At 44.0% G+C, this 13,366-nt stretch overlaps 1 protein-coding gene across 1 annotated transcript; it reads right to left on the minus strand.

Moving 5' to 3' along the window:
- Positions 1-36: 36 nt before the first annotated feature.
- Positions 37-13,059, minus strand: twsg1a (twisted gastrulation BMP signaling modulator 1a). The gene is made up of 4 exons (XM_069692520.1): positions 12,906-13,059; positions 5,409-5,508; positions 1,213-1,473; positions 37-513 (listed from the first exon to the last, which is right to left on the minus strand). The coding sequence occupies exons 1-4, from the start codon at positions 13,032-13,034 to the stop codon at positions 332-334; spliced, it is 672 nt and encodes a 223-aa protein (XP_069548621.1). The 5' UTR covers positions 13,035-13,059; the 3' UTR covers positions 37-331.
- Between the last annotated feature and the right edge of the window lie 307 nt (positions 13,060-13,366).

Below are 13,366 nucleotides of genomic sequence, written 5' to 3' on the forward strand. Positions count from 1 at the left end.
AAAAAAAAGAAGAGCCTTCTCTGTGAGACAAAGCAGTCCATGTCACCAAACCTTTCTTTATTTGGCATGAGACTGGGATTTAGTGGACCATAGTTGTAAAAATACATTATTCATATACACCTCTAGTAAAAACAAAAACTATTGAAAACATATCTAAAAAATATACAGTGAAACAATACCAGCAGAATAAAAACACTTTGCGGGGGGAGTGGGGGGGGGAAGGGGGGTATTTCTTTACAAGGTAACTGAGGAATGCTATAATACATAGCGGTCGTCGTTTCCTCTGCCCTCAGTCCTCCCAGACATTTGGTACCAACATGTGCCCCGCACTTCAGAAGAGACAGTTCATGCACTTCACAGCCTTGCTGCCGTAGTCTACGCACTCCGGCCCGATGCACTGGCAGCATGCGTTGTGAAACCAGCGGTACTTGGATCCTCCCATTGACTCACAGTATAGTTTACACTGACGGATGGACACGCAGTCGTCAAAGTAGACCACTGTGCACATGTTCTCTGAAATAAAAAAAAATAGAAAAGGACGAAGTGAGTCACAGATCCAGCGAACGCGGTTTACAAAAACAAGTAATTACCTTTTAACCCTCGATGTTCCTACTTTTACTCGAGGGGTGAAATGAATTTGCTGCGACTAAGTACGACCATGTGTTTTGGTGAGCTTGATGAGTTAACTGCTCGGCTGTGTGGGAGCGCTCGTATTACTTTATAGCGAATAGCGCTGGCTTCGAGGGCGAGAGCCAAAACAGCCGCAGATGAAAATAATAAAAAAAAAAAAAAAAAATGGCAGCAGGACAACACTTTCAGCTCAGTTACGATTCCCTTAACTGGAGATCTTTTGGCGGCGCCGTCTCCCCGAAAATCTAACCCAACCCCAAACTGGTCCCACTTCAAGACTTTGTAGTCCTGTTCAGCTCTGGGTCGGGTCTGATTTTATTACCACGGGTCTTAGTGAGTGTGCATGAATGTAAATGAAAAATTTGACCGGATCTGACAGGACCATATGTAAAGACACGGCATGCGAGCAAAACATGCCATTTCTCATGTCGTATTTCTCATTCAGAAACTTTACTGGTGATGTGGATTCGTAGCCTACAGCAGTTTCGTACATCATTAAATGATAAGACGGAGCACTTTTTTTTTTTTTATTGATTCATGTCTATTTTGAAGCATTTGGTCCTGCATAAAGAACAGCATTACCTTGAGTGTCGTAGCTGGCGTGGATGCTGTTGCTCGGCACCGACACGTTCTGGGGCTGGTTGTCCAGCGACTCCAGGAAGGACACCAGGTTCTCGTGATGCGAGAGCTCCTCGGCGACGGGGAAGGACACGACCATCATGTTGATCGGCGCGTCGCCTTCAGTGAGGGCGCGAAACAGCGAGGGGATCGGACGGTGCAGCTCCTCCACGGTGCTCTTCGACGTGGCCGGAGAGTCGCTGTAGTTCTTCGGGTTACACATCCCTGACAACGAGAAGACGGGAGGGGGACATTAAAGGGTCAGTTCACGCAAATCATTTTGGGGGAAAAAACAACAACAAAAAACAACACGCATGGATGGATATTTTCCTCACTTTTGGTGGTTTTGTGTTTATTTGCTCTAGTTTTCAAAGTCATAGAGATTTCTGAAGCCACTCCAATACAATGGAGGTGAATGGAAATTACCTCACAGCATCAGCAGCGCTATTTCTAGAAACAATTTCCTTATTGATCTGGATAATCCACAGACATCACTGAGAACGGTTTTCATTCATTTATACCAAAGAAAAAGTGGCCGTAAATTCTGTGGCTGAACCAGAGTGATGTTGACACTGTGTCTGTAGATATAAAATTACTTATATATAATTATATTAGACATTATTGGATTGTGTTGATGTTATTTCCATTAAAGTGAGTGCTGTAAATCAAGTTCAGATTGCCTCTATTAGATTTAGACCAGGACCACAAGATTTCTACAAACTACAAACCAAACTGTGTTGAATGTTTGAGTATCAGAAAGAAAAAAAAAAAGAAGTCAGTTTCAGTTTACTCATTTTACTGTTCAGACATATTTTCTATAAATTTCCTGCACATCATGGTCTAAATGTTGTTTTCTGCATGCACAGTAAATATGGTGAAGAACACTCAATTTGACATTACTTTTATTCAAAGGTGTTTTACCGAAGACATGACCATGGCAGCCACAAAGCTACCGAATCAGTAATCTCGGTGATGGATATCTTTAAATCTGGGTGGACAAAACCAAAACTATCTGCACATCTGCATTTATATTCTCCACTAAAGGTTTGATTTTCTTCAGTAATTTGGGTGAACAGACCTTCTAACCACGTTATCAAGACCCAGCTGGCAAACTGAAAATACACACGTTTAACAGTTAAATCGTTTCAACTCACAGGGGCCGTTTTGTGAAACCACACCACGGTCATAAGTGTCTCTTCTCAATTAAGGTCTTTTTAACGCTTCATTTAATTTCCACATACAGTAGTAATCACTCGTACAAAGTCCCCTTATCCTCAGATATGATCTTTCTAAACCTTTAAATGAGTCAAAGTGAATTATAGCTAATGAATAAATCATTTAATGGGGAGCGGAGTTTGACAGAGGAATTGGATTACAAACCGAAGCTAAAAGCAGAGCCAGAGCAGCTGTTTTAGATAAAACGTACACATGGGTCCTCCCTCTGTGTCCTCCTCCCTCCTCCCTCCTCCTCCTCCTCCTACTCCCTTCCTCCTAAAACACAAACTGTCCTCTCCCCACCGCTCCTCTGCTGGGCCGCTCTTCAAAGTAGTCGGCGTTTGGCACAGATAACATGTTTACAGTGGAAACTTGCTTAAAGTGGACATAAGGCAAGGAGCAAAACATAAAAACAGAAATGAGGGATATGTACTCGCTCAAAAGCTACAAGTTCTCCTCTGTGTTTTGTTAAAGGGCCGTCCAGGAGGAAAACAGCGCCGTAACATCTGTGCAGCAGCAGCAGCAGCAGCAGCGAGTTCAGTGCTCAGTGTCAGATTCTTAAATTTGTGTTCCACATGAAAGGGCTTTAATAAAGTGTCCTTGTCAGCACGTGCAGCAATATCTGTCTGTCAGAACTGATCTGAGAGCTTACTGCTTTGCAGGGGCAGGACCAGAGGGGGCAGGGACCGAACCTGGTGACCCCTTCTTCCTGCGTCAGAGACGGTGATCGGTATCATCGACACATTACTAGCGATTTTCTTGTTGGAAATTCAATCAAATGACTACAAAAAAAAAAAAAAGGATGTGCACAACTGCTACAAATAGATGCAAAACAACTAAAAAGAAAAGTGAAATGACTACAGATGCAAAACGACGACATCAAGGAGACACGAAAGATGCAAAAAATGCACTCGCACAAAAAAAAGTGACTAAAAAGAGGGAACGCGGCAAAAGCTGAAAAGGCTAAAGAGATACAACACAACCACATACACAAAATGAGACACCAAAAGGAAACGACCGAGGAGACACAAGAAACACCCAAAACAACCACAAAGACAAAAAAAAAAAAACCCGGCGAAACGAAAAAGAGATGTAAAACAAACGTAAAGAACAAATATACGGCTAATGAGGAATGCAAAATGACCACAAAGAGGAAAAGAGACAACTAAGGACACACAAAACACTTAAAAAAGCTACAGAGACAACAAGACTCAAAACGAGACATTAAACAAGATGCAAAAGCAACTAAAAGAAATGTGAAGTTACTTTAGGTAGAATAACCCCAAGGACACAGAAAATAACATGCAAAATGAGTAAAAAAAAAAAAAAAAGAAAAAGAAGAGATGTAACACGACCACAAAGATCATTAAACGGGACTCAAAACAAGATGTTAAACGCCAAAAAAGGAATGCAAAATGACCACAAAGAGACAACCGAGGATTAAAAACGAAAACAAGATGTAAAGGCAACTAAAAGAAATGAAAAACAGCTGAAAGACATGTGAAGTTACTACTGACAGAAAATAAACAAAAGACAAAGTTACGGACACAAAATGAGACGCAAAAGCAAAACGTAAAACGACTAGAAAGAAAGACAAAAGGACCACAGACACCAAGATGAGACGTAGATTGGCCACAGGAAGACGCAGTACGACTACGAAGGGGCGTGTTGCTTGTGGTCGTTGCTCGTCTCTATCAGTCTTGGCGTTTTGCTCCCACGAGGCCGAGGCGGGACGCCTTCTCGTGCCTGCGTCCAGGTCTTAAACTATTTTTTTTTGTGTTTTAAAAAAAAAAAAAAAATAAAAATCTGCCTCCGTCCTTTGAAAACTCCTTCTAACCTCCAGCTGGTTACAGATGAAGAAGCCTTGATTGACCACCTCAGCGTTTCCTCGTTTCATAAATCCGGTCGTTCTGGGTCTCCCTCGGACTTGCGCCCCCACCACACGCACGCGCACGCACACACACACACACACACACACACACACACACACACACACACACACACACACACACACACACACACACACACACACACACACACACACACACCTCGGCAAGAGGCTGAAAGTCAAAGTTCATTTGAGCAGCTTGACCTTTCTGTCCCCTCTTTCTTCCGGCCTCTTCCTCCTTTCATCCTCTGGAGCACTTCGATCCTCCCTCTCCGTGTGTGGAGGCGCTGCGTGTTGGTGACGGTGTTCCTTTAATTTCCTCTCTTTAACGCCGAGTCAGAGACGCGTCCGACGTCTGGCTTCGCTCGCCTCACACTCATCTCTCTCGTATCGCGGCAGCAACGCTCAGAAGGAACCAGAGCTTTTTAAACCCGCGTGCTGCTCTGCTGTCAAGTGCATTACGGCCTCAATCTCATGTTTCACAGGCTTTTTACTAGGGGAAAGTGCTCGGCGGGGGGGAGGGCAACTGAGAGACTAACACCACTTAAACACAACTGAGTGTATGGATACAGATTAGTGTACCGGAATTATTTGAACTATGTCACAATCAGAATACGATCAATTACAGGAAGTATTATAGTGAAATAGAAAAACTCCAGCAGCAGCACTAGATGAAGAAGTCCGAACTGAACTGGACTGCAGATGAAAATTAACATCATGGCAACTCTGGTAAAATACATCAACATTTATGTTTAATTTTGTTCATGGTCCCCAACAAACAAAATTTGTGGCAAAAATTAACATTAAATTCAACACCAACAGTCCAGTACAAATGTGCCGTATTTGCACGCATCTTTGCTGACACTAATGTCCTCCCCAGATGTTCAGATCCACAGTCATCGCCAGCCCTGCCGCTGTCAGAACCGGCTCAGTGCGTAAATCCACCCGGACAGAAAGCGTGGGCTGAACGGCAAAGTTTTCCGAGTTCAAAATAATGCTGACAAACATGCTGTCAGCTCTGAAATATGTTGCTAATAAATGAGTCCCCGGCACTCACCCACGCAGTCGCAGCACTCTTCCCAAAGATTCCCCAGACACAGCATGCACTCTTTACAGCAGGAACAGTTCCCATCAGACGGACGACACTGGCACAGCTCCTGCGGGAAACACACACAAACACGAATCAGCAAAACAGAACGGCATGAAAGAAAAAAAAAAAACGCCTGCAAGCGGAGGACATCCAGTACAGATCATCTGCAACAACCCTCAAAAGTTAATGCTGCCAGGTAGCCTGAACATTTTGTTTTTACTTTATCAATATTTTAATTGATGATTAAAAACAAAGAGACATGGGCAGCGATTCAGAAGGAGCAGATGTAGGACGTGTTACATGTCAACTTGATGCCTTCGTGGTATATTTGAGCATTTCTGGGCCCCTAAAGAAGTCATTTTGTGCTCTGTTGATGTTGGCGTTAAAAGGCCCGTATTGTATGAATTCAGATTTCTGTTTGTTTTCCGATTCCTAGGCAGGTCCTCTGGGCTTTATGAAGAACGCGAACAGTGTGAAAATGCTCAGTCCACAGAGAAATGCATACGGCTCATTTTCAGAAACTGTGATGTTTAGACGAGTTGTTTGGACCTTTGTAAGTTTGTGATGTCACAAACTCATGCTCGTGTCTTAGCATGCCTGCCTGTCCAACCTTTTATATGGAAGAAAACGCTGAGAGGTCATTCTGTCGCAGAACAAGTCAGGAACAGGACTAAAGAAAACCTGTGATTTGCCTGCGCGTGCGTCACTCAGAAAAAGAGTCAGCCTAAAGATTTTAAAACATCATGAAGTATCAATACGAGTAACGGTTTTAAATATCTGTTAAAAGATTGCAGTTAGACAAGAAGGTGAAGAGAAGCTGCATCATTTCCCCCACGTGATAAAATTCAAAACAGTATTCTTGAATTTATGCTAATATAGGTTAATTAGTCACATTTTCACGATTCAATGGCTCAACCCTGCAAATCTAAATGAATATCATTTTTAGAGCACGAGAACATGCTTCATCGTGCATTCAAATTAAACTTAAAAGGTCGAGGTCTGACAGGTGCAGCAGTAAATAACACGGCGGTCGGACGAAAACGTGAAGACGGGCTGTCTGAACACGAGGCGTACCATTACATCATCAACAGAAAGAGCAACAGCAGGTTTGCTTCCAGTACAGTAACCATTACGGGACGCAGGCCACCGCAAGACCGAGCGACCGGTGGCACCTATCGAAGAATGTGAGACGTCCGCGGACACGGCGATAACGCGGAGAAGAAGAAAAAGCAACGGCATTTCCATTCACGAACAGAGCAGCAACAGTAATGCCATTATTCTGTTTGTTTTTAATTCCCTTCGCAGCCGTGCACGTGTCACGTAACCGTCACAGCATCCAGATCGGGTTCTTCAATGGTGAAACTCAGGAGATGAAAGGTCGGACTGAGTCACACTTTTCGAGCTTTTTTTTTTTTTTTTTTTTTTTTTACAAATGTAAAACCTCTGTGGATCAAAATGTATAATAATAAGAGAAAAAAATTGACTTCACTTGCAGTCGTATTCATCCTAATAGTTTTACAGATGTCTCTCATAATAGTGGTCTACGGGGAAAAATGCATTTTGGGTAGCAGGGCTTTTTTTTTTTTTTTTTCTTGTTGCAATACCACGTGTGGCCACTGGGACGAAGTGGCAGCACAGCATCCAGCTCTCTTTATACATCCATGGACTCTTCGGGTCAGGCTAACTGCACTCTGGAGGAGTCTCGTGAGACGGCGCGTTATCAAAGCCAAAAGCAAGAGTTTCCAAAGACAGGATTTGACCATAAATCATGTTAAAAGTTTGTCTTCAAGGTAGATTAAATCAGAAAGTTGCTGCCTGCAGCGGCCATTTTGCTCTCTGTATTAAGCATCTCCATCTGGGGATAATTGTCCACTGTATAAAGAAGAAGAAAAAAAACAACACAAAACTCCAAATCCTGAACAACGCCAGGTGCACGGCTGTGAAGGGAATTAAAAACAAACAGAATAATGGCATTACTGTTTCAGCAATAAATCATCATCAGCATAAACAATGGCTTAAAGCTGAAACACGTTCATTTTTTTGCCCACAATAAATTCAAATTTATGGATCAGAGAGTGCCGGTATTGTTTGTTTTTGATACTTGCTCACTGACCTCATCACTTTGCATATTCATCCGCGCACACTAGTTACATAAAACTTTTTTGCACCTAAAGCTGCTGTTTCATGGGCTTTTCGTTTCTCCGAATCTCTACAAAAGAAGCTGCAGGCGGCAAAGAGCCACAAAAGACACACAAACTGTGAAATGTGCCAAGTTGAAATAAAGCAGAAGTATCCTTTAGAGTCTGAAGCACAGCATTTAGGGACTCGGAGCAGTCGAGTCAAGGTCAAGTCCTCATTTCGGCGACTAAAGTCAGACTCAGATGTCTGCAGCTGTTGCAGTTAGTAGAGGACACGAAACACATACAAACATCAGCTGTGTAAATAAAAGAAGAAATATAATGTTATTATGAAACTTTTCAATAAAAGGACAGTCTATAGTAGTGTCCTAAACATGATAATATAAGATTTTAAGGGAATTTTCTCACTATTTTGCAGTTATAAATGAATCAGGTTCAGTGGGTTTGTTTGTGTGCTGCTTGCTGGAAAAAAAAAACAAAAAAAACAAAACCCTCTTGCTAAATTTCTCATGTTGCTTTTTATAGAAGGAAAGTAATATTATTACAAGAGCTTCTGCAAACATCCCAAAAACATAAAACCGCCGCTGATCCCATAACTCTCGTACGAACACATAAAAACACCAGCGTCCCCTGCGTGCTTCGCCGCGACGACGGCGAAGAAGAAGAAGAAGAAGAAGAAGAAGAAAACTAAAAGAGAAGCGCGGGGGTGGGATTTGAAAAGTGGGTGAGACGGCTGCCAGAGGAGCTCCTCTTCCTCCCCTCTGCTCCCTCCTGACACAGAACAGGGAGCACATTCCTCCACATCAAGGTCACCGCGACGGGTGGAGGGGTGGAGAAAACACCTGGAGAACAGAACATGGCTGCTGCTCCCCCCATAACAACACACACAAAAAAAAAACCACCTCCACCCCCTCCGCCCAACCCTTCCTCGACTCCCTTCCTCTCTTGGTTTTTCCTCTTGTTTGTTCGCTCTTTCCCTTTTCTTTACTTCTCTTTCTTTCTTTCTTTCTTTCTTTCTTTCTTTCTTTCTTTCTTTCTATCTCCGCCCTGCCTCTCCTTCACATGTATTATCTCCTCCACGTAAACAGTCCCGGCAGTGATAAAAGACTCTCCAATGACTCACCAGTGAGGGATTGCAAAACCACACACAGTTCACTTAATCACCAGCCTCTCAATCCCCCCCCCCCAAAACCTCTGATCCAGACCTGATCCCAGGAGTAATTATGACTCTCAAAAAGGTGGAATTATAAAAATAAAAAATAAAAATAAACAGCTGCTCGAGGGGGGAAAAAAAACAACATGCGGCTCATATTTCACATTAAAACATTTTTTTTGGTAAATAGAAGAGTAGCTGGAGTCAGGAGGGAGTTTTCCCGAGGCTAACATTAGGAGTGGGAGGAAGCAGGAGGAAACAGCTAACTGTTAGTGTAGCTGCATCACTTTTCCTTTAAAGGAATATTGGACCAGCCTGGTACCACTAGACTCGTATCCAACGCGTAAATATATGGGTTTAGTCCATAGACCGTATATAAAAGTGGACGTAGCTTGTCGGTCTGAAAAATGAGGCCAACTCGGAAGTCCCTTCAGCTGCAATACCACCGAGTGCCACTAGAGGTCGGCTCCAAAAAGCCTCCAGCTCCATAGACTCCCATTCAACTTGTCTCGTGAAATACGAAGTCAATACATTTTTTTTTTCCACGAGTTATTTCGCTGTTGTTAGCTAAAGTTGCTCCTTCGTATCAGTTTTCTGGTGGTCCATCTGAAAATAATCCCGTCATTAATTAGAAAACAAGCCTTAAAAAGCCTTGTTTTTGGAGGCGTGTCTTTTTGATTGACAGGCCAGTGGTGCAGTCAGGTTACGGCTATTTGTGGGGCGGGACTTTAACTGGCGACACCCCGAGCCAGATTTCATATCAATTTAACTAAATAAATGAAATAAAACGACACTCACTTCATTAAAAACAGTAGAAAGACAAAAAGGAACCAAGTGTCTGAGCTTCAAAAGAACTATCGCAGCCCAAAAAAAAAAGAAAATCTTTGGTTCTAGCTCAGTAAATCGGGAGGATTTTCTGATTTTCTTTACTTCGTACGACACTAAATTCAGTCTTTGGTTTTGCGGCTGCGTGTCGGGACAAAGTAAGCAGTTAGAAAACATCACTGCGTGTTGTGGAAACTTGCTCTCTTCCTTCTCTCTGGCATTTTCCAGGATAAAGAATTGGGAAACTAATGAACAGACTAATCAGAACAAGCGGCAGTTGCAACCTGACAAACAGCAATTTCCTCGCGGAGATGGATGAAGTTATCTGCGCGACTTAAAAGAGCTCTTATTAGGCTTCCCTCGCTCTCCGGCGGTAACCGCGGTGATCAGTCAAGAGCTCAGCTGCAGCGAGACAAAAGGACTCTGGAGGGAAAGTGAACATGCGCTGCCTCGTCCTCGCGTTCGCTTTGAAATCTGCTGCCCCGCCCTGCTGAACGGAGCTGGATCTCTGCACACTCCTCAGCCTCCCAAACTGTATATTTCCCACAACCAACCAACCAACCAACCCCCCTCTCCCGCCCCCCCAGACACACACACACACACACCTCCTCCTGACCTCTCCCCTCCCCTCCCTCCCTCCTCATGTTCTCCCACCCTCAGGGGTTTTAGGGAATTCAGGCAAATGACTTGGGATGGCAGCAGAGCGTAAAAGCGAGCGTCTCGACGGCAGATCCCACTAATCACAAGCAACACGGGAGGGTCTGCAGAGGGGGCGAGAGGCGGAAAAGTTTCCCCTTCACGGCACACGCACCATCGCCTCTCGCTCTCTTGACAGCTAGCGAGTCGGCGTCGGCGGGGTCGCGGAAGCTCCAGAGCCGGTCGTCCCCCGAGCCGCGACTCATCGGGCGAAAAGTAAACCACCTGGAAGCGAAGCAAGAACACGCAGCGACACGAACGGTCCGAAGGAACCGAAGCAAAGGGAAAGGAGCACGAGCCGGTGGTTCGGTAGCAAAAGGGTTTCACCCAAGAAGACACGGGCGATAATCTGTTTTAAAAACAAAAATTATTTAAAAAAAAAAAAAGGATCATGACAGATTTGATTACCTGTGAAGATTTTTGGGGAATTTTGTTTATTTGTTTTTTTCAGAACAAACAGACTGCAAATGTAAGAGGACGGGGAAAAACAAGGTTATCTGCACTGCTGGAAAACAACTAAATCAACTTTATATGATTTTGATCATCCATTAAAAAAAAAAAAAATCAAGTATTTTGTCAAAAAAGAAAAAGGTTACAACTATCCGAATGTGAAAATCTGCCAACTTTCTTGGTTTTACATCATAAAATTCAATAATTTAAGAAACTTAAGCCGTCACCTTTGACTTCGCTAATTTTAAGACATGTTTGTCAACTAAAAGATTACTTGACATATGGAATAATAATGAAAACGATCGATAGTCAATTCCAGCCCAACTTTCAGCAACAGGTGCCGCACAAAACCAGGTGCATTGTGGGACAGTCAACTTACAAAGACTGAAGTGGCCTCATAAAAAAAAATAAAAAAAAAATCACATTATTGCTTCTCTAAAGTTGCAGTCAATATATTTATTGATTATTGATCAGCAGTTTCTGGACCTTTGGTGTGTTTTTGATGGTCGCAGCTTTAAGAGTGTTTATGTGCTGTTGAGCTGCTGCTGCAGGGACATGAAGACGCTTCACCGGGGACCCTCAACCCCTCAGGTCCCGGATTCACCGGGGGGCCAATTTTGTTTTTATTTTTTCTGGGGTCGTTATTTTAATAAAAGAAACTTGAACCACCGATGTAAGGTGGGTCCTTCTGTATTAGCTTATTTTGCGCCCCTGTGCTTCCACGTTTCATATCCCTACATAAAGCACTGTACAAACCAGATTACCACAGCAGGGGGCCCAGCAGCAAATCTTTGCCTATAGGGGCCTCAGTTCAGGTTAACCAGGCCACAAAAATTTGGAAGCAGTACATACCGGAAAGATTAGTTTTCCTGCTGATTTTGGGGGGGGGGGGGTGTCTTTTGGCACAGAAATGTCCTAAATCTATTCACAGTTCTGGTTGGACACTAGACAGGGACTTTTAAAAGATGCCAAAATACCAAAAACTAAATCAAAACAACGATTAATCTGTCCGTTGGATTTTAACAAGCTTTAATCTTCATACGAAGCTTCAAACCTCCGTGTGCCGGGAATCCAGCTACCCGCCAAACATACCTGCAGCTCACTCTCACACCGACTGAGGTCAAACAGGTGAAACAGCCACTGAGGTTAATGACAGTACTTTGAAGACGTTAATGGGAGAGGCAGGGCCACTAAGCACACAGCGCTCACCCCACAGGACGGAGGACGAGCGGCGGCCGCTCAAAACAAACCTGACAGGTGGCTGAAAGACGGGCCAACACTTCATTTATTCCCCCCCCCCCCCTAAAAAAAAAAAAAAAACAACAACAAGTATGCGTGAGAGAATCCGTGCGAGCCGGTGGGTCGCTCCCCTCATCCCGACACCACCGGCTTCGGACGAGAGGGGAAAGAGTGACACGCAGGAAGTGATGTTAGAAAGTCAACACGAGTCAAAAGTCAGAGACTGAAGAGAAATTTAAAAACAAAAAAAAACTCTCATAAATCAAGCAGAAGGGTTCGCTTTAAATCTGACTGCTAGTCGGGTGAAGGTCAGAGAAATTCACATCGCTGCTCTCCAGAAAAACAAACCGTCCTCCCAGACTTTTCCTGGCTTATCGGAGGAATGTATCTGCATTCTTCACAACAGTTTCCATCTTTGTTCTCAGGTCCAAAATCTCCATCTCGTCCGGGCAGATTCGAGCTCGACTCTTTGGCTCTCCGCCGGGAGAATCGTGTTCTTGTGAGAACCCGGCACAGTTTGCACGGAGAAAAGAAACGGCAGCTGAAACATATTTGTTGTCGTCGTCCCCCCCCCACTCAGCGAATTCAGCAGTCTGAAGAACGCTACTGTGGAGTTCTGCTGGTTTTATGCAAATTTTTGAAAGAGCGATAAAACGAGATCAGACAGCTGACGGTCGAGTCACAATTTGCGTTCTCGTCGAGAGAATCGAGAGCATCTGCTCACGCAAAGCGGCTGAAACGCGGGACGACGGAAAGCCTGAAATGAGCTGCAGCTTCATAGAGAACACGGTGACGTTCAGGAGTTTGAAGCGCATCGTTCACCTGAGATTAACGACACCCGGCCGCCGACACCCGGCGCGCCACGCTCGACATCCGAGGCGTGGAAACCGAACTCTGACGTCGTGGTAAGTGGACTAGTCGTCTTTGGGTCGAGTTGGCTGTGAAAACCTGGAAGCCCCTCACCTGGATGAGACACTTGCTGACGTCGCTGGCGCACAGGGCCTTGTTGCAGCCGGAGGTCAGGGACAGTCCTGAGAGGAGGAAGAGGAGCGCGGCGGCGGCGGGGAGGAGGATCAGCTGACCGGGCCTCATCCTGACGGGCTCACCAGCACGGCACCGGAAAACACCTGTGGTCAACAGCAACAACAACAAAAAAACACGCAAGACAAGAGAAATGAACACGAACACTGAAACAACACCCACAAAGTAAAGAGAAGTTGGTGCGAAACAGATTTCAAAAAAATAAAATAAAATAAAATAAAAGTATCCATTAGAAACTTCTCACCAATTTGAGATTTTAAACTTCAAAAATACACTTTATACGTGGGCTTTTTACAGCGCAGGATTTTTTTTTTTTTTTGTCTGATAACTTTAAGTGCTAAAACGCAAGAGGCTAAAAACATTAGCAGCAAACTCGCAGTAAA

This window comes from Brachyistius frenatus, unplaced genomic scaffold, assembly GCF_029030835.1.
Source record: "Brachyistius frenatus isolate BFR_SWC_R1_liver_20210118 unplaced genomic scaffold, ASM2903083v1 Contig_12, whole genome shotgun sequence".
Classification (NCBI taxonomy): Eukaryota; Metazoa; Chordata; class Actinopteri; family Embiotocidae; genus Brachyistius; species Brachyistius frenatus.